Source organism: Anolis sagrei, chromosome 9, assembly GCF_037176765.1.
Source record: "Anolis sagrei isolate rAnoSag1 chromosome 9, rAnoSag1.mat, whole genome shotgun sequence".
NCBI classification, from domain to species: Eukaryota; Metazoa; Chordata; class Lepidosauria; order Squamata; family Dactyloidae; genus Anolis; species Anolis sagrei.
The window spans coordinates 21,954,417-21,981,059 of NC_090029.1; the positions used below are offsets into that span (position 1 = coordinate 21,954,417).

General features: G+C 42.0%; 1 protein-coding gene across 10 annotated transcripts in view; it reads right to left on the reverse strand.

Moving 5' to 3' along the window:
- Positions 1–26,643, reverse strand: part of AKAP13 (A-kinase anchoring protein 13) — a 290,558-nt gene that overhangs the window by 173,464 nt on the left and 90,451 nt on the right. For all 10 annotated transcript variants that reach the window (XM_067471354.1, XM_067471352.1, XM_067471349.1 and 7 more), the window contains 2 exons: positions 24,657–24,700; positions 4,005–4,155 (listed from right to left, as the gene is read on the reverse strand). In XM_067471354.1, the coding sequence (XP_067327455.1) occupies positions 4,005–4,155; positions 24,657–24,689 (184 nt within the window). In that variant the 5' untranslated portion in view covers positions 24,690–24,700. The remainder of the gene's footprint in view (positions 1–4,004; positions 4,156–24,656; positions 24,701–26,643) is intronic.

Sequence of the window (26,643 nt, forward strand, 5' to 3'; positions counted from 1 at the left end):
TCTGAACATATCTCCTGGTACGAACCATCACGAAACATAAGATCATCTGGGGAGGCCCTGCTCTCGATCCCACCGACATTGCAAATGTGACTGGTGGGGATGAGGGACAGAGCCTTCTCATCAGTGGCCCCCCGCCTGTGGAATGCTCTCCCCAGACATATCAGAGTGGCCACTTCCCTCCTGTCTTTTAGAAGGAAAATCAAGACCTGGCTATGGGACCAAGCATTCGATCAGTGAGCAACAAATGAAAAAAGATTTTAACATTTATGGCAATGATTTGACCTGGACTGGATTTTTGGATTTTGATTTTAATAGGCGTGTATTAATCAATTGCTTTAACTACTGTTTTAATATAATTTTAATATTTTTAATGCACTGATGACACCGTATGGTGCTTTTGTAAGGTTGCCCTGAGTCCTCCCGCAGGGGTGAGAATAAATATAGGAAATAAATACATAAAAAACATTTTTTTATTGTGTGAGACGCGACTTGAGAATCTGCAAGTCGCTTCTAGTGTGAGAGAATTGGCTGTCTGCAGAGACATTGCCAAGAGACGCCTGTGGGAGGCTTCTCTCATGTCCCCGCATGGGGAGCTGGAGCTGACAGATGGGAGCTCACCCCATCTTGGGATTCGAACCTCCAACCTTCAGGTCAGCAGTTAAGCAGGGACAAGGGTTTAACCCATCGAGCCACAGCAGCTCCTTTCAGATAGATCTGAGTTAAAGCTTAAAAAACTGTCCTGAAAGCATAAAAATTGCATTCAATTTGGGTCAGTGGAGCAGTGTGGAAAATTACGCTCGGATAATGTTTTAGACGAAAAGCCAGCCATTAAACTTCTTCCTACTCTCCATGCCACTTTCCCCCACAATTCCTCCTCTGTATAAACAAGGGATTGATTTCTGTTACAGTTCATTTCTCACTCATTATTAAGCCTGCAGCAGCCAAATAACACTGGCTTTGAGTCCCCATAATGGTTTGCACGAACCTGATTCAATATACAATTTAGGGATGCAATTACATACATTTGGCGTGGGACCGGCGGTTAGAAGACAGCTAGCCCTGCAAAGGATAACACCATAACTGAAAGGTTCATGCTTCGCAACCAAACCACCAGCCTCTGTTTACCAAAGTGAGGTTTTCTTGATCCACAGGCCATGCAAGTATGTGGTGCAGGACGGAGGAGAGCGCAAAACCCAAAGGCAGCTTTCCTTCTCAGGCTTCATATCCATGACTCTTCTTCAGCGCTTGAGAATTAGAAGGCTTCCTTTCACGAAATGTTTCTCCCATCAAATCCAAACAAAACGTCTCACAGCACAAGGAGTGACCATCACTCAAAAAATTATGATTTTGTCATTTGGGAGTTGTGGTTGCTGGGATTTATAGTTCACCTACAATCAAAGAGCATTCTGAACTCCATCAGCAATGGAATTGAACCAAACTTGGCACACGGAACTCCCATGACCAACAGAAAATACTGGAAGGGTTTGCTGGGCATTGACCTTGAGTTTGGGAGTTGTAGTTCACCTATATCCAGAGAGCACTGTGGACTCGAACAATGATGGATCTGGACCAAACTTGGCACAAGCACTCAATACGCCCAAATATGAACAGAGATGGAGTTTGGGGGAAATAGACCTTGACATTTGGGAGTTGCAGTCACTGGGATTCACAGTTCACATGCAATCAAAGAGCGTTCTGAACCCCACAAACAACAGAATTGGGGCAAACTTCCCACACAGAACCCCCATGACCAACAGAAAATACTTAAGGGCATCCAATCCAACTCCCTACATCAGGGCAAGAAAACATAATCAAAGCCCTCCTGACAAAGAGCCATCCAGCCATAGATATAGATAGATATGATTCACACACACAGAGATATAGTATCCTAGATTTGAAAGGGACCCTTAAAGAAGGACAATGATATGTTGCATATTCCAGGGTGGGCAAACCAGACACTCTCCACATCAACACTGACAAAGAAACAGCAAGAAATACTGTTTACCCACAAGCAGAAAGACATTACATATATTAGAAACCAACATTTTCTCATTATTTTATTTTCCAGATCAACAAACTGGGCCACAGCAACGCGTGGCAGGGGGCAGCTAGTAGACTTTATACTAGTTTTAGCTGTGGAGGGAAGAGGTATGTCTGAATGCTCCACCAAGGATATAACATATATACCCAAATAAGAGTTTTTCAGTCCTTTTTTGGGCTGAAAAAGCTTCCCTCAGCTTATAATAGGGTCAAGGCTCCGAGCCATTGCTTACAATCTATATAATTAAAAATTTAAAGTTCGTTTGTGGGATTAACATAACTCAAAAACCACTGGATTCATTGCCGCCAAATGTGGACACAATACACCTATCAGGCCAACGAGTGACCATCGCTCATTAAAAACACTGAAAAACACTGCGGAAGGGACTTAAAAGCCAAACATTTAAAAATACATTACAATGCATGCGCAAAACCACATATATACAAATATACACACACAATTTATTTATTTATTATTTATTTCGGGCACTTCTACGCCACCCTTCTCAACCCCCTAGGGGGGACTCAGGGCGGCTTACAATCGGCATAATTCGATGCCAACAATTCAACAGAAAAAATAGATAACAATAACCACAAGTTAAAACATTCAATTAATACAATAACAACTAAAAGCCAATCTAGTGGCCAACGTTCACCGAGTTCTAAAATCCGTAAGTCCATTCAGCATTGCCCATAGTCCTTTCCAAATTCTGGTCGTCATTACCTTGTCAGTCTGCCAGATTACCCAAAGGCCTGGTCCCATATCCATGTTTTCAGCTTCCTTCAGAAGGAGAGGAGGGATGTTGATGACCTAATTTCCCCGGGGAGTGAGTTCCACAGGCGGGGGGGCCACCACTGAGAAGGTCCTGTCTCTCGTCCCCACCAGCCTCACTTGTGATAGAGGCGGGCCCGAGAGCAGGGCCTCCCCAGAAGATCTTAAATCACTTATACACAGACTGGGCCACAGCAACACATGGCAGGGGACAGCTAGTCTATATAAATAAAAGTGCAATGTAAGTTTGTGGGATTAACATAACTCAAAAACCACTGGACAAATTTCCACCAAATTTGGCCACAAGACACCTACTAACCTAAGGAGTGACCATCACTCAAAAAAAATGGACTTTGTTATTTAGGAGTTGTAGTTTCTGGGATTTATAGTTCACCTACAATCAAAGATCATTCTGAACACCATCAATGATGGAATTGAACCAAATGTGGCACACAAAACTCCCATGACCAACAGAAAACACTAGAAGGTATTGGTGGGCTTTGAGTTTGGGAATTGTAGTTCACCTACATCCAGAGAGCACTCTGGACTCGAACAATGATGGACCTAGACCAAACTTGGCATGAATATTCCATATGCCCAAATATGAACACAGATGGAGTTTGAGGAAAACAGACCTTGACATTTGGGAGTTGTAGTTGCTGGGATTTATAGTTCACCTACAATCAAAGAGCATTCTTAACCGCACCAACGACAGAATTGGGGCACACAGAACCCCCATGACCAACTGAAAATACTTAAGGCCATCCATTCCAACTCCCTTCATCAGGGCATGAAAACATAATCAAAGCCCTCCTGACAAAGAGCCATCCAGCCATAGATAGATATACATGATTCACACACACATACACAGGTATCATATCATAGATTTGAAAGAGACCCCTAAAGAATTTTAGGCTTGGAGTTTCGGAGGAATGTTTACAAACAAAGAAAGCTCTTCAGCAAGGAGATGGAGCGACAGCACCCCCTGTGGCCAGAACCGAGCACAGCCTCCAAAGATGTCGAATGATGAGAAAAAGCCTATTTGTACCTCTATCTCTTGAATGTCTTGTCATTGTATATTTGGCATTGAATGTTTGCTGTATATGTGTTCTGAGTCCCCTTCAGAGAAGGGGGAAATATACTGTAAATAAATAAATAAACAATTTTTAATTTTTTTTGTCGGCAAGCTTACCAGGGGCAATGGTCTCCAATTTCCCTGAATCAAGTTTCCTCGTGCTGGTACAGTGTTGAACAGCAGATCCAGTGAAAACTAGGTAAAAAACTACATCATCATTTCCAACTTGGTCATCTTCAGTGAGCAATATGGTGATGAGGCAGTCACCCTAAAAGGAAAGGGAGAGGGGAGGGGAAGACACAAACACAAAGAGGTTAATCTTAACCCATTGATAAAGTTCATCTCTCAAACGCTGTCTTCCCCAACATGCCCATCCTCAAGGCACAGAACCTTTCATGTAAATAGCCGATGAGCATGTCTGAAATGAGAAGATATACTTGAAGAGAGAAGGACATTTTGCCCTTTCCATTGAGTAGCAAAGTCCACCAAGGTGCTGATGCCAATGAGATTCCTCCTACCAGAAAAATACTACCTGGTACCTAAACCTATGGCAAAAAACCAGTGTGGAACACTGACACCTCAAGCAACGTATAAATTGTAGTAAATTAAAAAACATGCTTAGAATCCCATGTGCAATTTCTCAATGTGCAATTTCTCCACTTCTGTAACATTTTGCCAACTGATTCCAACAGATTACTGATGGAATGGGGAAAACATTATGCGATAGGACCCGTTTGGAATTGTGAAAAGTGTCTCAGAAACGGAATATTTATTATTTATTTATTTATTTCTGGTATTTCTATCCCGTTCCTTCTCAACCCCCGAAGAGGGACTCAGGACGGCTTACATTTGGCAGCAATTTGATGCCACTACATAACGCAACAATATATTAACAATTAAAACTATAAGTAAAACATTCATTAAGAGAGAATGGCATTGGGAGTATATCTCAATGTGATTTATTTTTTTGGTGTCAGGAGCACAGTTGCATCTGTCAAGTAGGAAAATTAGGTACCACCTTGTGCGGGGAGGCTAAATTAACTAATTTATGAGGCCATAAAAAAGACTCCAGCAAAGCACTCCAGCAAAAGCATGCGGGGAATGCGGAAGTACTTCATCAGTGTTGCAGATGGACAATGAAAGGAGACAGCTCCCCTGGCGGCCAGAAAAAGTTAAATAGCCTCTGTGTATGTCTGTATATGTTGTATGTCAAACTGGCATTGAATGTTTGCCATATATGTGTACACTGTAATCCGCCCTGAGTCCCCTGCGGGGTGAAAAGCGTGGAATATAAATACTGTAAATAAAATAAATAAATAAACTTGAGAAACTGCAAGTCACTTCTGGTGTGAGGGAATTGGCTGTTTGCAAGGACGTTGTCCAGGGGACGCCCGGATGTTTTACCATCCTGTGGGAGGCTTCTCCCATGTCCCTGCATGGGAAGCTGGAGCTGACACACAGGAGCTCACCTGGCTTCCTGGATTCGAACCATTAATCTTTTGGTCAGCAGTCCTGCCAGCACAAGGGTTTAACCCATTGCACCACCAGGAACTCCATCCCAATGTGTTAAGGTCCTAAGACTCTTTCAAGCTCTGCAACATATCTTCCAGTAACAATAGGAGGGAGAAAACTCCCATGCAGTGCCCTGAATTCCTTAGTTGTGGGGACAGCTATACATCAAGGTAATTTTTTTTTCATGTCAGGAGCAACTTGAGAAACTGCAAGTTGCTTCTGGTGTGAGAGAAATGGCCTTCTGTAAGGATGCTGCCCAGGGGAGGCACGGATGCTTTATCATCCTTGTGGGAGGCTTCTCTCATATCTCCGCATGGGAAGCTGGAGCTGACAGAGGGAGCTCATCCACGCTCTCCCCGGATTCAAACCTCCGACCTGTCAGTTTTCAGTCCTGCCAGCACAAGGGTTTGGGGGCTCCTTATCAGGTAATAGCTTCAGAAGTCTTTTTTTCCAGTTGACAATGCAAATGAAGATAAACTTCCACATATTTGTTTAATGCTGAAAAAACTGGGTCCAGAGGTTCATTCACATGTACACAAAGCACTGCTATTAATATAAAGTCACAATTCAAGGTTTTAAACAACTCCAGAGCAAAAAGTAAAGGCAGATGAATTCCAGTAACAACCCAGGACAAGCAAGTGCTTCCAGCCGCACCGCTGCCCTTCGCCCAGAAAGAGCTAATTCGAGCATGTTTACCTTCCCTCATTTATTATTACCCAAATAATGTCATCTGTTTGAAATCACTACCACACAAGGTGGTTATTATAACTCACTTCACTTGAAGCAGCGAACAAATGGAAAAGCCAGGCTGCCAAGACCCATTTGGAGAAAAGCCTTCCAAGATCAAAGCGGGCCTCTGGCACAGGCCGGCAAACAAAAGTGTAACTTAATTTCATACCTAGCTCGGATTGACTAATGTTTACTTGGCTCAGTGCCCTGCTACCAATGAAGACGGGCCATTCGCCTCCATTTGACGCACAAAGGGAAAGGTCACCTTTGCTCTGAAAATCATAAACTTTTTAACAGAGGTGCACCCAGAAAAGTGCAGGAGGAATGTGGTTTCTCTACAACTCCATTACTCTCAAAAAGAAGGAAGGGGGGGGAAAAGCGAAAGAGACAGGATGCAGCAGTATTTTTAAGACAAGCTGGTTTTTAGTGCAGCATGAACTATTGTGGAGATAGATAGATAGATAGATAGATAGATAGATAGATAGATAGCTTTCTTTGGGCTTCCTTCCACATCTATATTATGGAGAAATAAAGAAATAAAAGGGATGTGCTTCTCCAAGACAAAATGATGCCATCTTTGGCACATTCTATAACAAAATCTTTTCAGTTAGGAGCAAAATGTTTTCTCCAAAAAGTCCTGTTTGTGTTTTGCGGTGGTATTAACAAATCTTAGGTCCAACCTATCTTCAAGATCACATCTCCTTCTATGAACCAGTCATTGGCTAATCCCTCTCCAATGCCAGAAATACAGCTTAATGGTGTAACATTAGAAAATGTTTGCACTACCTTGGCAGCCACCTCTCCACAAAAGTCAACATTGACTCCAAAATTCAACACCGTCTGAGCTCTGCGAGTGCAGCATTTTTCTGAATAAAGCAGGGAGTGTTTGAGGACCGGGACATCCGTAGGGAGACCAAGGTGCTTGTTTATAAAGCTATTGTTCTCCCAACCCTGCTATATGCCTGCGAAACATGGACTGTCTACAGACGTCACATGCAACTCCTGGAACAATTCCATCAGCACGACCTCCGGAAAATCCTGCAAATCTCTTGGGAAGAGAAGTGGACAAATGTCAGCGTGCTGGAAGAAGCTAAGACCACCAGCATTGAAGCGACGGTCCTTCGCCATCAACTCCGCTGGACTGGCCAAGTTGTCCAGATGCCCGACCATCGTCTCTCAAAGCAGTTGCTCTATTCCAAACTCAAGAATGGAAAACGAAATGTTGGAGGACAGGAAAAGAGATTTAAAGATGGGCTCAAAGCCAACCTTAAAAACTCTGGCATAGACACTGAGAACTGGGAAGCCCTGGCCCTTGGGCGCTCCAGTTGGCAGTCAGCTGTGACCAGCAGTGCTGCAGATTCTGACAAGGTACGGAGGGCAAAAGAGAGAAACGTGCCAAGAGGAAGGCGCGTCAAGCCAACCCTGACCGGGACCGGCTCCCATCTGGAAACTGATGCCCTCACTGTGGGAGAAGATGCAGATCAAGAATAGGGCTTCACAGCCATCTATGGATCCACCCCCAGGTTACCACTCTTGGAGGACTATCATCCTCGGACTACGAGGGATCGCGTAAGTAAGTAAGTAAGTAAGTAAGTAGTAAGATCTGCCGGGGTGGCCCTCCTCTTGGTCCCACCTCTGTTGGTGGGAACGAGAGGGAGGGCCTTCTCAGTGATGGCTCCCTGGCTCTGGAATGCCCTCCCAAAAGAGATTAGACTAGCCTCCACTCTCCAAGCTTTCACAACAAACTTCAAACAAGCCTATAGCCATGTTTACAATCCCTATCTGTTATATTCGAGGATCTAATGATTTGTTTCACCTTTGCACTTTTCGGGACTGATATTAATTACAGTCCATTTTATATCTGCAGCCACTGCTGCATTTTATTGAATCTTTTACATTGATAACAGTTTTATATGATATTTTATGTAATATGTTTATGTTGTTATTGTGTTATTTTGCTTATGTACTTTGTTGTATTTATATGTTTACACTGCTGAGTTTCTTTATTATCTGCCGAATCCTTTCGGGGAGATGGTGGTGGAATATAAATAAAATATTATTATTCTTATTATTGATACAAAAATACAGTACGTCACAGCAAATGAGATCTATATGCTGGCTTTTACATCACAAAATCACAAGTCGAACACTTCCCAAGCATCTAGAACTGTGTGATGTATGATGTGCGCAGATCCAAGTAAGGTTAGCAGTTGACAGACTGTGATTTTGTCAATTTTGGTGTATTGTGTTCCAAAATTTTGTCAGTCTGGATTTGAAAGTCCCACAGTATTTTTGTGTGCTCATTGCAGGTTTATGACCCCACCAATTCTTTACTGCTGGTAGGTGGTACTTGTGACAGATGTTCCAGTGAATCATTTGAGCCACAGAGTTGTGCCTTTGTTTGTAGTCTGTCTATGTGATTTTCTTGCAGCAGCTGAGGAGATGGTCCATGGTTTCATCAGCTTCCTTGCACAGTCTGCATTTTAGGTCATCAGCTGATTTTTCGATCCTGGCCTTAATGGCATTGGTTCGGATGGCTTGCTTCTGGGCTGCAAGAACCAGGCCTTCTGTCTCCTTCTTCAGGGTTCCATTCGTGAGCCATCACCAGGTCTTCTCCTTGTGAACTTTTCCTTCAGTTTTGTCAAGGAACTGCCCATGCAATGCTTTGTTGTGCCAGCTGTCAGCTCTGGTTTGGAGTACAGTTTTCTTGTACTGATTCTTTCCGATTACTGATTTCAATTAAAGCAGGTTGTTGTTGTTGTTGTTGTTGTTATTATTATTATTATTATTATTATTATTATTATTATTATTATCTGGTCTTGGTAGCCACAAAGTTTGTGGACAGATTATCCCGACATCACACTCAGATCAAGTCCCAACAGAAATATATGCTTCTGCCCTCCTCTAAAGTTGAAGAGAAATAGTGTCTATTGTGCTAAGAAACTTGTTTCTCGGAGATCTTTGGGCTGTCCAAGGGTCTTCAAGAATCAGTACTAAGCCTCACCAGAAAAAAAACCTCCCCTAAAACCTTCATACTTCTGAAATTAAGAGGATGCCTGTTGCTTTTCCCCATTTTCTCAGCCAAACATATTCTGAGGCCATGCTCTTACCAGTGGCTAGATGACAAGAGCATTTGTGGACTCTTGGAGTTGCAGTTCATACACAATCTGTAAAAATGTACCGTACAAAAGTGTCATCGGAAATATCCATCTCCCCTAAACCTACAGGTATTTAAGGATGTCCAAACATCATCACAATGGGGTTTCTGTCATTAGTTGTTTTTAACAGAAGGGCAACACTTTTAATTAAAAACCAAAGGCAGTCAACAGTTGCCAATTACACATCTATTCTGTGTGTTTACCCAGGATTATTAATACTAAGTGGCGAAGCCGCTGGTGACAGCTTGTGTCCGTTCCTCTGGAGCAGCCAAACCATATGCCAGATGGTCAACCATTTCCCAAGAGGGTGCAAGCAAAACAGATCTGACACCTTTCATCAGGTTCCTTTGCAAGGGAGCAAGAAGAAGAAAGGATCTCGCTTTATTAAAAGCATCCAGCACGGCACAGAAGTGGGATACTGGAGTACAATATTGCTCATTGCGGCACCCTGTTGTTTTCCCTTAAAAAGAAAAGCAATGTGGTGCCGGAGTCAATTGACCCTCTAAATTCTCGGCTGCAGGTGAAACAGTGAACAAGCTCTATAACATTTCTCTGTGTGTGCCTTTTTCCTCTACTATTGGCAACAAGCAGGAGAAGGAAAGAGCAATCCTCTTCTTTGAAAAAGCAATGCAAACCCACCTGTAAAAGGGATCACTATGAAGAAGAAAAAACGGCGTAACATACTGGAATGAACCCACACAAGTGATTGAACCATTTGTATGAACTACAGCTCTCAATAGTCATGCCAGATGAGAAATTTTAGGATAGTGTTTCTCAACCTTCCTAATGCCATGACCCCCTTGATACAGTTCCTCATGTTGTGGTGACCCCCAACCATAACATTATTTTCATTGCTACTTCATAACTGTAATTTTGCTACTGTTAGGAATCATAATGTAAATATCCGATATGAAGGATGTATTTTCATTCACTGGACCAAAATTTGGCACAAATAACTGATACACCCAAATTTGAATACTGGGGTTGATTTTGTCATTTGGGAGTTGTAGTTGCTGGGATTTATAATTCACCTACAATCAAAGAGCATTCTGAACCCCACCAACAACTGAATTGGACCAAACTTCCAACAAAGAATTCCCATGCCCAACAGAAAATACTGGAAGAGTTTGGTGGGAATTGACCTTGAGTTTTGGGAATTGTAGTTCACCTACATCCAGAGAACACTGTGGACTCAAACAAAGATAGATATGGACTCTGACATTTGGAAGTTGTAGTTGCTGGGATTTATAATTCACCTACAATCAAATAGCATTCTAAACCTTACCAATGACAGAATTGGGCCAAACTTCCCACAGAGAACCCCCATGCCTTAAAGGGACCCCTGGCACGAGCCTCCCTCCAGCCTTGCACGCTCTCCTTTGTCCACACATGTGAACCATGCTTTCATGCACTGAGCATGCCTGCTCTCCCCTCCCCACTTGGAGTCTCAGGAACTGCCTTCCCCTTGGCTGAGAGGCTAGCTAATCACAGCAGAGGAGGGCTTTTAGTGGAAGGATTTGGCATGTTTCCGAAAAGGAAGGGAAGGATAGGAAGAGAGATCTTCAGCCGTCTATGCCAAAGGGGTTCCTAAGACCCTTCTGGAAGCCCCTTTGTGACTCCTAACCCATAGGTTGAGAAACACTGCTTTAAGAGTTACCATCAGAAAGTGACATTTTCGAGCTCTGAACAAACTGATGTTCCTTCTGTCCAAGCATCTTGGTAGCCACACCGATCTATCCGACCTTCTCTGCAATTTCTAGACAAAAGAGCCTCTGTCTATCCATCAGAGCTAATAACTACAGCTTAACTCCTTCATGAATTTGTCTAATCCACTTTCAAATTGATCTGAATTAGCAGCCATTATTATAGTTTCTGCCAAAGAGCTCAAGAAATTAAACGATTTGCCACTCCTCTGCCCTGAACAGAATTGCTAATTCAAAGCCAAGAAGCATACTTTACGATTGGGATGGGAGTAGAAATGGAATGGTTTTGCAGGAAAGAAAAACAGCAGGCATATTAATATGATCCATTATGAATCTTGCCAATCTGGGATGGTTGCATTCCAACAGTGTGGGGGTCTTAAGGGCACAAGGAAGGGCCAAAGCAAAGTGAGCAAGGCTGAGTCTCAATCTGACAATTTATTCCAGAGCAACACAGAATTGAAAAACCCTCTAGTCTGCTATGCCTTGCCTCCAAAGCAACATCGAATTCATGATTATGCCACTATATTGTCTTTGTTGGAAATAGCAACCTTCTTCAAGCCTCTACTAGTTTTTTCTTTGTATATAATTCAGATTGCTTACTGTATTGTATACGTGTGTATTGGTATGCAGTTTTCCTTAACTCTATGTTGTGAGAGGGACTACAGACCATGTGATCAGATCTGGGACTGTTCAGGACTCAGACTCCGTTTTGGAAACAGTATGGTTTACAGAAATCAGTTGAAACAGAATGCTTTAGAGAAGCCATTAGACTTTCAGACTGTACAGACTCTATTAGACTCTAAAACCGTAAAGATGCTTTAGACTTTGGAGTGTTGATTATAAGAAAGATGCCCTGTGTTATTTGCACAGAGAAACTACTTCAAATTCTATCTGTAACTGGATTGATATGCAATGCACCTGTATGCTGAATACATGAAGCTTGTGAGTAAATCAACTATGTTATTTTAACAAAGGCTACTTTATTTTTGCTCTCTTAAGAGCATGATTTAAACCAAGATGTTTTAAGGGAGGGTAGATATTTTTGGGCAACTGAAAGAACACTTCTGAAACTTTGCTGTTTTTTGTGCATTCGCATATCTTTGTTCCTAACAGTTCAAAGAGATATCTAGGTATATCAGTCTAACATCTGAGAAACCTAAGTGCCTTGCATAAGTGCATGCGGATATATTACCACTGAAGAGAAGGTTGATTCAAGTGAGAAGGAAGATCATACTTTACAAAAGGTTACGATCTCTAACAAGATCATGCCTTTCCAAAAGATTCCTGGTTTTCCCAAATGATTATGAATATCAATTTTCCAAAAGATTATGGAGATTTCCATTTTCCAAAAGTGTTTACTGTTCCTGCCATTCTAGGCACTTGAAAGAGAAAGCTCTCTCCATGCAATGGAGAATCTATGGACCTCCAGATGTGGCCGAATTGCCATTTCTATCATATCTAAAACTTGTCAAGCTAAATGAGGACTAGAATCTGATAATATCAACAGCCCAGCTTTGGAGCTGTCATTAGAGTGGTGTGGGATATTTAAAAGAAAAATTCTACCAATCCCTTGGAGCAACCTTATACAGGTAGGGCCTGGGTTACAAACACTTGACTTATACACAACTCCTAGTTAAGAATGGGGGGAGACAACAGGAAGTGAGAAAAATCTATTCCTCAAAAGGGAAATTCACTCCTGGAAAAATTATCATGGGGAAAAGGTGTCTCCGCTGAAGCTTTCTCACCAATCCTTGTTTCCACGAGTCAATTTTTTTTTTCAAAATCCACTGGTCACAGGGACAGAAAGTGAGGTGGAATCTTCTGAACACGGGCAAAGACAGCAAAAGAAACTCCACAGGGGTATTAACTCTTCCCAATGATATCCAAAACTTCTGTGTGTGCGTGTGTGTATTGCTGAAGTTGCACTTAAAATGTACCTGTTCCAACTTATATACAAATTCAACTTAAGAACAAACCTACAGAACCTGTCTTGTTTATAACTTGGGGACTGACTGTGATCAAAAAGACAAAATACGCAAAGCAAGGGGCCAAGGAAGGGGGGGGGGGGTTATGAGAAAGGTCTAGGCCAGTGTTTCTTAATCTTCCTAATGCCATAGCCCCTTAATACAGTTCTTCATGTTATGCTGATCCCCAAACATAACATTATTTTCATTGCTACTTCATAACTGTCATTTTGCTCCTGTTATGAATCGTCATGTAAATATCTGATATGCAAGATGTATTTTCATTCACTGGACCAAATTTGGCACAAATAACTGATATATCCAAATTTGAATACTGGTTGGGTTGGGGGGGCATTGATTTTGTCATTTGCGAGTTGTAGCTATTGGGATTTAAAGTTAGCTACAATCAAAGAGTATTCTGAACTCTACCAATGATGGAATTGACCCAAACTTGGCACACAGAACTCCCACGACCAACAGAAAATACTGGAAGGGTTTGATAGGAATTGGCCTTGAGTTTTGGAGTTGTAGTTCACCTACATCCAGAGAGCACTGTGGACTCAAACAATGATGGATCTGGACCAAACTTGGCATGAATTCTCAATATGCCCAAATGTGAACACTGGTGGAGTTTGGGAGAAAATAGACCTTGACATTTGAGAGTTGAAGTTGCTGTGATTTATAGTTCACCTACAATCAAAGAGCATTCTGAGCCACACCAATGACAAAATTGGAGCACACAGAACCCCCATGACCAACAGAAAATATTTAAGGCTATCCAGTCCAACTCAGAAATATGTTTTCTGCTGGTATTTGGCGACCACGCTGAAATCCCCTCACAATCCCCCAGGAGTCCCCCAGATTGAGAAATGCTGGTCTAAGTGACATATCAGACAATACAGTTGAGTGTCAAAAGGAGAGATCTGTACCTAAATCCACATTCAGCCATGATCTCCATACAATATTTCTCAGTGTACTCTTCCTCACAGGATGGTTAGGGGAAAAAAACAGATTGCAAACTATTTCATACCAGGTGATCTTTGTCTTCCCATTCCAATATTGTTTGCTCTGACAAACAGCAGAACTTCCAAGGTCTCAAAGACATAATCCTTCAGAGGCACACCTGGTAATGTTATTTGAAAGGAAAATGACTGGGAATTACCCTGATACCTACTGCAGACAAGTCAGGTGCTTTTAACCACTTGGAGGGAAGATGGAGAAAGGAATGTGAACTTTCCCTTCCAAAAGTGACAGCGCATTTGCCTAGAGAGCAACACTGGGGAAACCGGCCGGAATTACACTTGCCAAGGGCAGTAGGTTTGGAAAGGGGAAGGTGGAGAGAAGTTGGATCACATAGCATGACACGAAGCTCCAGAGATACCTGTTTCTGAAATAAATCTAGCCCTCCGGAAAAGCAGCGGCCTAGGTCATGCCCGTCAAGAAAAGGACTTATGTCACTCATCAGCTGTGCTGCAATTTTCGGCAGATTAAATTCCTTCAAGGGAAAAATTCCAGAAGTAAATGGAATGGAGAAATTTTGCAATGAAATTGGGGATGTAGTAAACGACAAGGAGACCAAGTAACTTGCATAACATAAAAGCAAAACTATTTCATTATTTGCTTCGAGCATCTTCAGGATATTGTTTATAAAGAATGGCATAAACACAATATAGAGAAATGACGTGGTGAGATGGTTTGTATGCTGGATCCTGACTAAATCCCTGGGCATTCATGGAAAGCAAGTGGGTGACTCTGGGCAAGTTATACTCTCTCAGCCTCTAAGGAAGGCCAAAGCAAAACTCACTCCGATCTTGCTAAGAAAACCCATGATGGGTTTGCTTTAGGGTTACCATAAGCTGGAAATGTCTTAAAGGCACACAGCAAAGTCCTTCGTTATTGCAAATCAGTGTTTCTCAACCTGTGGGTCCCCTGATGGCCTTCAACTCCCTGAAATCCTAACAACTGGTAAACTGGTTGGGATTTCTGCGAGTTGTATGTCAAACCACCTGGGTACACACAGGTTGAGAACTATTGTTGTAAATCATCATCGTTCACAAACAGGTAATAGTTCCTGATGCTGAGATGGAATATTTTTTGTACACATTTTTCCATTAACCACACAAAAAAATGTAACCCTCCCTTTGAATAGTAAATTCTATGCCTTTAGGTATGGGATCTAAACAGGGCCCATTGAGCAGTGGATCTCAATGTGTGGATCCCCAGGTGTATTGGCCTATAACTCCCAGAAATCCCAGGCAGTTTACCTGGGATTTCAGGTAGTTGAAGGCCAAAACACCTGGTGACCTGCAGGTTGAGAACCACTGCCATAGAGAAACAAAAAGAAGGGATGAATCTCAAGATATGTGCAGCGACAATAAGTAGAAGAGGACTTAAACACCAGTAGCATAAGAGTCCCAGAAAAAGGCCTGGCTAGGACTCATACCAGCGCTCCATGCAGTCATGCCAGCCACATGACCTTGGAAGTGTCTACGGACAACGCTGGCTCTTCGGCTTAGAAATGGAGATGAGCACCACACCCCAGAGTCAGACATAACTGGACTTAATGTCAGGGGAAAACCTTTACCTTTACCTAGGACTCATACCAGGGCATGAATATATAGTGCAATATCAAGCATCAGCCCTGATTTCAAATCCTAACTCAAATTATTGTTGTTGTTGTTGTTAACTGCATCTCTATACTGATTTTGTCACCCCTGGGAGGGACTCACAGTACTTTACAACATAATAAATGGCAAAATTCAATGCTTCATATATGTATAAAATATCTAACATATCCAAACCAACAACATATAACTGTATATTAAAACCAATTAAAACTATAAAAGCATCAAACACAGGCATAAGCATTCAAAGCACCTCTGACAGATGGCCATCTAGCCTCTGTTCCAAAGCTTCTAAAGAAGGAGCCTCCACCACACTCTGAGGCAGAGAGTTCCACTGCTGAACAGCTCTGGCAGTTAGGAAGTTCTTCCTCATGTTCAGGTGGAATTGCCTTTCCTGTAGTTTGAAGCCACTGTTCCATGTCCAAATCTCCAGGGCAGCAGGAAACAAGTCTGCGCCCTCCTCCCTATGACTTCCCCTCACCTCTTGATCCATGGCCCTCATCATGTCTCCTCTCAGCCTTCTCTTCTGCAGGCCAAACGCGCCCAGCTCTTTAAGCCGCTCCTCATAGGGCTTGTTCTCCAGAACCTTGATCACTTTAGTTGCCCTCCTCTGGACACATTCCAGCTTGTCAACATCTCCCTTCAATTGTGGTGCCCAGAATTGGGCACAGGGTGATTCCAAGTGTGGTTTCACCAGAATAGAGGGGGAGCATGACTTCCCTGGATCTAGACACCAGACTCCTATTTATTCAGCCCAAAATCCCATTGGCTTCATGTTTAACTCCAAGAGCTTTTTCACACGTACTGCCAGGCATCCCCCAATCTATATCTTTGCATTTAATTTTTTCTGCCAAAGTGGAATATCTTGCATTTGGCCCTGATCTCTTTCTTTTGGATACATTTAAAGAGATCAGTATGCCTGCACTTATTCTGCAATAATGCTGCCCAATTAAGGGGATCATTTCCTCAGAAGTCCAAAAAGAGCAAACAAAAACTGCTTTTTGTTCCTTTAAAGGTCTACTAAGCAAAACAAGTAAAGAGCGGGGGATACTTTGGGGGGAAGAAGAAAAAGAAACACTGTTAAAAGTCTGTATTCAGTAGTGGTCACTAGGCGGCACTGCATTGCTCTCAGCAAAGTCTGACAATGGCACATTATGAGAAAGAGAGGAAGAGAGGAAGGAAGGAGCAAATTATTTCAGAAAATGTATTTCAAATGGTCTCAGACACCACATTTATTGAGTTTTTTAAAGTTTTGTTTTTTTGGGGGGTTTTTTCCGTGTCAGGAGTGACTTGAGAAACTGCAAGTCACTTCTGCTGTGATTGAATTGGTCGTTTGCAAAGACTTTGTCCAGGGGATGCCCAGATGTTTTTGATGTTTTATCATCCTTGTGGGAGGCTTCTCTCATGTCCCCGCATGAGGAGCTGGAGCTGACAGAGGGAGCTCATCCACACTCTCCCCGGATTCAATCCTGTGACCTGTAGGTCTTCAGTCCTGCCGGCACAGAGATTTTTCCTCATCAACCTACCTGCTGAGGATCTTTTTGGAAATATAAACTTCTGTATATTTTATTTATCATTTTGTGCCAAAGGCCTTGCATACATAAGTATAAAACTGATAAATTAGAGGGAGCACAAGAGGCTAAATCATTTTAGACCAAAAACGGGCAACAGCAACCGCATTGTCTGTAGTTTTAAGCAATTCCTCCTCTGTATTGTCGAAGGCTTTCATGGCCGGAATCACTGGGTTGTTGTAGGTTTTTTCGGGCTGTATGGCCATGGTCTAGAGGCATTCTCTCCTGACGTTTCGCCTGCATCTATGGTAAGCATCCTCCAAGGTAGTGAGGATGCTTGCCATAGATGCAGGCAAAACGTCAGGAGAGAATGCCTCTAGACCATGGCCATACAACTCGAAAAAAACCTATAACAACCCAATTCTTCCTCTGTGCATAAGGCAGGGCATTGTGGACAAGTATACAGGTGCAGTGTTGTTTGTTCGGCTCCACAGTCCCACAAGGTGGAGAATTCTTCTAGGTTGTACCATTCTGCCAGGTTGTCCTTTGATCTGCTCACTGTGCTTCTGAGTCTGTTCATTGACTTCCACATTTGCACCGAAGGAAGATCCTTGTGGGGGGCCATCCAGTTGGGATTTCCTAGTTTGGCTGCCCAGGGGGATGCTCTTGTTGTTGCTGGAGGAACATTAAGAGGAGTGGTACTTCTCATGAAACTTTCCCTTGATTTGAGTCTACTGGGAGGAGGCTGATAGCCATGCAGTGGGTGGTTTTCACAGTGTTCAATGTTATTTCTCTCACAGTTAGCAGCAAATTCCCATCACACAACCGGGGGGGGGGGGGGGGGGTGTGCTAGCTAGCTTATAGAGCAATGATTCCCAACCTGTGGTCCATGGACCACCAGTGGTCTGCAAGAACTAAAATATGGTCCACGGCCTCACCATTACTACACCATTGCAATGAAAATTACCAGTCTCACAAAACCCTCTTATAGTGCTGAGGCTTATTAAATATCGTTTCCTGTGAGTGAGCAGATGGCGACTACTGGATGGCGTATGTTCTGTATCAGAAACTAGAGCTGATGTGGTCTATCCAATGCAATTTTCTGAATCAGCAACCGAAGTAACCAAACCAAATCTTAAGTTGACCAAAACCTGATTCGTAACCATTATTATTATTATTATTATTATTATTATTATTATTATATAACAGGGAGGCTACAGACAATGCCGTTGCTGTTGCCCGTTTTTGGTCAAAAGATATTTATCCACCTGCACACCTTCTATTTTTATCAGTCTTATACTAATTTATGCAATTCTTTTAATACGAAATAAATAAAAATATTATTATTATTTAATACACTTGTACCCCATCCTTCTCACCCCCAAGGGGGGACTCGGGGTGGCCTCACAGCTATCACAATCATAAAGAAATTCAACAATCAATATTTAACAAATTCATTAAAACAAAATTAAATAAACAATTGTAACCCTTTTGGTACTTATGTCGGAGAGTGGTCCCTGATCAAAGTGGCCCCTGGTTAAAAAAAAAAAAAGGTTGAGAACCACTGTTATAGAGTCTATCAACAAATGTAAATTTTGGATATCCTGTGATTATTCTGCATGTTTTGTTCAGTGCTATGTTCACCTGCTTCATGTGAACAGACTTGTGCTAAACTGGGCAGGCATACTCAGCAGCTGAGTAAGATAAGGCCAAGGATAATGTTCTTAGAATCATAGAATCAAAGAGTTGGAAGAGACCTCATGGGCCATCCAGTCCAACCCCCTGCCAAGAAGCAGGAATATTGCATTCAAATCACCCCTGACAAATGGCCATCCAGCCTCTGCTTAAAAGCTTCCAAAGAAGGAGCCTCCACCACACTCCGGGGCAGAGAGTTCCACTGCTGAACGGCTCTCACAGTCAGGAAGTTCTTCCTAATGTTCAGATGGAATCTCCTCTCTTGTAGTTTGAAGCCATTGTTCCGCGTCCTAGTCTCCAAGGAAGCAGAAAACAAACTTGCTCCCTCCTCCCTGTGGCTTCCTCTCACATATTTATACATGGCTATCATATCTCCTCTCAGCCTTCTCTTCTTCAGGCTAAACATGCCCAGTTCCCTAAGCTGCTCCTCATAGGGCTTGTTCTCCAGACCCTTAATCATTTTAGTCGCCCTCCTCTGGACACATTCCAGCTTGTCAATATCTCTCTTGAATTGTGGTGCCCAGAATTGGACACAATATTCCAGATGTGGTCTAACCAAAGCAGAATAGAGGGGTAGCATTCTTATTAATGTTGGGTCTGCACCCCTTTTGCTGCCAGTAAGTTTCCACAAGATGTTATTGCATGCAGCTACTTTGTGCCCCCGGTGGCGCAATCGCTTAAAGCGCTGAGCTGCTGAGCTTGTTGACCGAAAGGTCGCATGTTCAAATCCGGGAAGCGGTGTGAGCTTCCGCTGTCAGCCCAGCTTCTGCCGACCTAGCAGTTTGAAAACATGCAAATGTGAGTAGATCAATAGGTACTGCTCCAGTGGGAAGGTAAGGGCGCTCCATGCAGTCTTGCCGACCACATGACCTTGGAGGTGTCTCCGGACAACGCTGGCTCTTCGGCTTAGAAATGGAGATGAGCACCACACCCCAGAGTCGGACACGACTGGACTTAATGTCAAGGGAAAACCTTTACCTTACCTTTTTTACTTTGTGCTTGGTGTTCATACAGTGTTTCCTAAAAGTTATTTCTCAATCTAAGGTGTCACCGAGATATTAAGGATGGGAACAGTGTTCAAGCTCTTGGCCTTCCCAGGTAACTTTCAATTTCCTGTTGGCTTCATGGTTACGTAAGTGGAAAGCACACACTTGCATTTTGGCAGTGTTAGGCTTCAGGTGGTTATCTCTGTAGTAGCTGGAGATATCTTTCAGGGCATTAGTAAGTTGGTTGTTGACAGTTTCTTCATCTTACAATGTATTCAGGGAGGGAAAAAAAGTTACAGGCATGCCTAAGAATGCTGCCTTTGCTCCCTTTGGCTTCAACTTGAAGGGGAAAATACAACTTAATGGCAAGATGCTTCTCCATAATGAATTCTCTCTCTGGATTATAAGAGAAACACAGGGTTCTCAAAGTAAAGTTTGAAAACCACATCTTAATTTCCAGTTAGAAAAAAACTAGCAATACTAATTGTGTTGTTTGCTTCTCCACAAGCTGAATACAAAAAAGCTCAAGCTATTGTCGAAGGCTTTCATGGACAGAATCTCTGGGTTGTTGTAGGTTTTTCGGGCTGTATGGCCATGTTTTAGAAGCATTCTCTCCTGACATTCGCACCTAGCTCCAACAGACAAGACTTCTTTCTCCCACCCTGGACTTTCCACAGATATATAAACCTACTTTTCCTAGTTTCCAACAGACCTCACAATCTCTGAGGATGCCTGCCATAGATGCAGGCGAAATGTCAGGAGAGAATGCTTCTAGAACATGGCCATACAGCCCGAAAAAACCTACAACAACCCAGTTGCTCAAGCTTTTCTTGTAGATACTCTGGAGCTCTCTCCCAGACATGCCTCTTGCCAGCATCTCTCATGCATCCTTTTTGGCTTTCCAAATGTTTTCCCACAAAAAATACTGTAGGAATGTTGTGCATGTGCGTCAAATCCTACATAGAGAATTTATATGTTTCCATGATGTAACCTTATCTATGCAATTTCTTTAGCTGCACAAGCCCTTGAATATATAAATTCTTTAATTTTTTATTTCTAGGTCTGAATGGGGAGTAGAAATGCCTGGGTGGAAATTCAGTGGAGGGTTTTATTTCTCCGAGATGCTTGCTGGATTTTAGATTATCATCCAAAAATGCATGTGAGAATGTAAGGACTTGGTATTACAGCCACAGGAAATGGATCTCTAAATAACATACATGGGTCTGGCAAACTGCAGCTGATATCCTAACAGATGTAGGAAAAGCACGAATTCAGGCATGGGCAAACTTTGGCCCTCCAGGTGTTTTGGATACAACTCCCACAATTTGAGCACCGGAAAAAGCTTAGGGGAAGCCCATAGATTAAACGGGAAGAGTGCCTGTTGTGTTTCATCCCTGGATTGCACAAGTCTCTTGTGCCATCAAGTTTCTAGACCTCAATGAGTAGCTAGACTAGAGACAGGATTAGGCTGGGGGATTCATCCTCCCACATTCCTATGCATAGAATCATAGAATAATAGAGCTGGAAGAGACCTCATGGGCCATCCAGTTCAACCCCCTGCCAAGAAGCAGGAAAACTGTATTCAAAGCACCCCCAACAGATGGCCATCCAGCCTCTGTTTAAAAGCTTCCAAAGGAGGAGCCTCTACCACACTCTGGGGCAGAGAATTCCACTCCTGAACAGTTTCCCAAAAGGGCTTTGTCTTTACTCTTCCTACTTCCTGCTGTCTCCTCCCCCTTTGAAGATGAAGCAATTGAATGCCATGAAGGATCTTCCTTTTTCAAAGGTATTTTATTGCCCTGGGGTTGACCATGCCATCTCCACTATTTTCCAGTCTCTTCTACTCTTCTTTCTACCTATAAAGATGCACATTTTGCCTCTCTCTTGGCAAAATGTAGCTGCATGGACTTTTTATCCTTTCACCTTTCTTAGATGAGATTTAGTAAGTTAGCTCTAAGACCTTTTCTATCAAGAATGTATTTCTTTTACTTCAAGAAATATTTTGAACCTAAAGTTCTGACTCTGCAATCCTGTGCCATCTTAAGAATAGAAGCTTATCGCAGCTTATCACGTGTAAGTTTCTGCTGGTTATGAAGCTTACTTCTGATATTGTTGTTGTTTATTCATTCAGTCGCTTACAACTCTTCGTGACCTCCTGGACCAGCCCACGCCAGAGCTCCCTGTCGGCCGTCACCACCCCCAGGTCTTTCAGAGTAAAGCCGGTCACTTCAAGGATACCATCCATCCATCTTGCTCGGCCCCTCTTCCTTTTTCCTTCCATTTCCCCCAGCATCATTGTCTTCTCCAAGCTTTTCTGTCTTCTCATGATGTGTCCAAAATACTTCATCTTTGCCTCTAATATTCTTCCCTCCAATGAGCAGTCGGACTTTGTTTCCTGAAGGATGGACTGTTGGATCTTCTCGTGGTCCAAGACACTCTCAGAATTTCCCCCCAACACCACAGTTCAAAAGCATCTATCTTCCTTCACACAGCCTTCCCTAAGGTCCAGCTCTCACATCCATAGGTTACTACGGGGAATATCATTGCTTTAACTTTGTGGATCTTCGTTACCAGTGTGATGTCTCTTACTTCGGGTGGTATTCTGCTATATTTATGGTGGAATCACCCCAACTGAGGGTTATTTTGAGCCTAACAGCTCCGATTCCCCAACAGTGCCTCCATCTGAAATGTGGGCATCCTGGGATGACATATGTGTAGAAATACCCACCTTTTCTGCACAGTCCAAACTTATGGGAAAACAGAACAATGCTGTTAGAGCATGTAAAAATCAATTCATGGGCGTGTTAACTGAAAATGCAAAGCATGAAGCTGATTGGTTTGGCTATGCCCGAACGACTAGCTGAGTCTGGGAGTTTTGGCAACCGTTACATATATAAGGAAACAATGCCCTGCTCTGATTAATTTTCTGCAATTGTCCTCAGAAGCACTTTACTACCCGTTGGGTTGGTCTCTGTGCTGTCACATGCTGGGCCTGTAATAATTGTCTTTTGAACAGGATGTGCACTTTGTGCCCAGCGGGAAGCCAGGGTGCCTTGAAAGAGAGGCCCTAAGGATTTTTCTCTGGAAGAGTCTTTAGAGGCTTGAAAGGTTTAACAAAGTCCTTTATTATTGAACAAATTAAACAAATAGTTCTTCAATCTTCAACGACAATCATACAAATGACTGGTGGCTTTCTTTATCTTGTCCACAAGGGACAGGCAACTGGCTTTGAGAACTGATTCTTTTCTTTTGAAAGGAAAACCCTTTTTTAACCTCTCCCAGGCAATCTACTATCTAGGCTTTGCTGATGTGGGTCCTACAACAGGTTCCAAACTACGTTTTGGGTCCCGAGTAGACCTACCAGTCAAGGTTTTGTAGATTCTCCAGCTGGAGTTCTTTGGGTCTGTAAAACTATTTTCCCCTGGATGCTGTAAGACTGAGAGGCTGTAAGTTCCCAGCCAGAGCTTTCCCCCCAGAAGCTGTTTCCCCCGAAGCTGTAGGAAATGAAGCTTTTCTGCAGGTGGAGCTGGTCCACGTCCTGTAGCTTAATTTCCTTCTGTAAGACTGAACTAAAAATGGCTCCCTCTCCTCCCAGGGCCCTGGGGAAAGGGGCGGAACGAAAACTTAACAATGATTGATGGGTCCTTGGCCCTATAATTGCAAACCAAGGGAAGTCACCTTTGCAGTATGCCTGAAACCTTGGAATACATGCAGACATTTAATAGAAAGAAAATTAAGTTGGAGCTCCTGGTACAGCCGTACCAGCACAGTCTCCCTACATTATCTTTTAAAACCCTCCTGCTTAGATACATCCTACCTCTGTTCACGCCCAGTGTTTATTTTAATTTTTTTAATTTATTACGTCTGGCCCGGCCATAATGTTTTAAACTCTGTGTGTTATTGTTTATATGTAAGTTATATTAATTGTACTGTTTTATTTGCTTGCTGTTTTGTTTTAATTTATGTGTTGTTGGGCTTAGTCTCATGTAAGCCGCCCCGAGTCCCCTTGGGGAGATGGTGGCGGGGTATAAATAAAGTATTATTATTATTATTATTATTACATATTTAGCTGTACGGGAGCTTACAGAGATAGGGTTTTGCTTCTGGGCTGCTAGAAGAAGGTCTTCCACGTGGACACCTAAGGATCATTTGAATTTATTTATGTATTTCCTATATTTATACCCTGCCCTTCTCCCTCCAAAGGGGGAGAAGAACTCAGATGACATTGTGTGAGTCAATGCAACTGTTCACATGAATATATACACGTGACTTTGTATTTTAAAGAGTAAACTTTCTATTCTTTAATGATCATCTGCAAGACAGTGTGTGAACTGGTAAAAAGGTGAACTATGTGTGATTTTTTAAATCTGTTTGTTTGTTTTGTTCTGTTAGAAATGTAATACAATGGTATGGTTGCTGATGACACGATAAATAAATTCCGCCACATCTACACAGTCCAAACTTATGGGGAAGCAAGACAATGAACCCCAAAGGATGCAGAGTCCTTTTTACAGAGACAGTTGCTTCACACCAAAGTTCATTCCAAATCAGTGCACAAAGATATAAATGGCTTTTTGCCAGTATGTTTACCCAAATATTCATAATGCCCTACATCCCTCACATCTCATGTTCACGAGTCCTAAAACTATCAGGCTTTATAGTTACTAGCATGCCTTCAATCACTTCAATCAAAGTACTAGGAAAATTCTGTTTTTTCTGTGTGTGTATTTAAAATGTCACTACAATGACACTACAAGAAACCAGCAATGGGAATGCAAAACATTAACAGCTCCATGTTGCTTACTATAGATTTTGGGCAACATTCGTGTCTCTACAAAAAGGCTACCATTCAAAACGGATGTAGTTTGTTTAAAAAGTTCTACTTACATACAGTGGAGCTTGCTGTGGATTAAGTTTCATGACCCAGAACGCTAAAATAGAAAATGGAAACAAAAGAGAATCGCTTTAAAATTCTGTCAACATAATCAATATATTTATAATACTTACGACACAATAAACAGATCTGTGTTTTTAAGGTACCGCAAGGCATTTCTCCAATTTACTTCTGCAAAAGGAAAAGGCTCTGAAATTCTTAATTTTCAAGGATTATGCATAGCTATACATGAAAATGCTCTCTCTATTAAGTTTCTGAATATTATTTTTTGTAAAGGAACAAACTGCAAGAATGATCAAATTTCGTATATATTGTTGTCAAAAGCTTTCATGGACGGGATCATTGGGTGGCTGGGAGTTTTCCGGGCTGTATGACTATGTTCCAGAAGCATTCTTTCCTGACATTTCACCCTCATCTATAGCAGGCATCCCCAGAGGTTGTGAGGTCTGTTGAAAACTAGTCAAGTTGCAGGATTGCAAATATGTAAAAGATTTTTGGGAATTGGTTATAATGGAAATAGAAAATATTATGGATATAAAAATTAGGAGGAATCCAGTAGAAATATTACTTTTAATTTAAAAAGAGGATGGGAAAGATAAGAGGGGGGGAAATTTAATAGACATGCTATTAACAGCAGCTAGATTGCTAATTGCAAAATATTAGAGATACAATTAAAATACAGATTCATGAATGGTATAAAGAAGTCTGGAAAATGACATTGAACAATACTTAAAAGTAAACATCAAACTTAAAAGTAAAGAAGGAATTATGGGGGGAAAATTCTAGCAAAAGTATTGGAAAAAGAAGATGGGAATTTACCTCCAAATGAAGAATTGAACTTTTGGTGGGACTTTAGAAGAAAAAATGGCTTTGGAGAAGGGGAGCACAGGGGTGAATGTAAATAAAAGAGAGGGAAATGTATAGTATATGTCTATATATCTGTATTTTTTCTCAAATCAAAGTTTATTAAGTTTTTTTAAAAAGGAAACTAGTTAAGTGATTTTTATATATCTGTGAAATGTCCAGGGTGGGAGAAAGAACTCTTGTCTGCTTGAGGCAAGTGTGAATGTTGCAATTGGCCACCTTGATTAAATGGCTTTGCAGCTTCAAAGCCTGTCTGGTTGCTACCAGGGGGAATCCTTTGTTGGATTTTCTTAGAGCAACACTCAAAAAACAGGAGAATTCAAAAAAAGAAGCATTCAGGGCCAGCTAACATCTCACAACAAAGGATCCCCCTAGGCAGCAACCAGACAGGCTATGAAGCTGCAAGGCCATTCAATGCTAATCAAGGTGGCCAATTGAAACATTCACACTTGCCTCAAGCAGACAAGTGCTCTTTCTCCCACCATGGACATTATTCCACAGATATTTATTTATTTATCGTGTCAGGAGAAAACCAAACCGTTGTATTGCATTTTTAAACAAACAAATCACAAAGTTTGCAAGCTTGGTAGTTGATTAAATGTCCTTTGACCAGTAGCTGGCCACTTGGAGTTCCACAAATAGATAAGCCCCGCTTGCCTAGTTTCCAAAAAATCTCACAACCTCTGAGGATGCCTGCCATAGTTGTGGGCAAAATGTCAGGAGAGAATGCTCCAGAAACTTGGTACAAAAAAGCCCGGAAAACTCACAGCAAACTACCGTATATACTCGAGTATAAGCCAACCCAAATATAAGCCGAGGGACCTAATTTTATCACAAAAAACTGGAAAAACATATTGACTCAAGTATAAGCTGACGGTGAGAAATGTAGCTGCTACTGGTAATCGTCAGTAGGTTAAATGTTTTTGAGTATTTACACAAAATAGTAATTTAAGATAAGACTTCCCAACTCTGATTCAACCATTACTCTAACCTCCTTCAATGTAAATGTGCTTATTACCTATTACCTATAATGATAGAATAAAATAATAGATGTAATAACATGTAATAAAAAAATAATAATAGAGTAAATAATGTAAATTGAATAATAATAGTAAT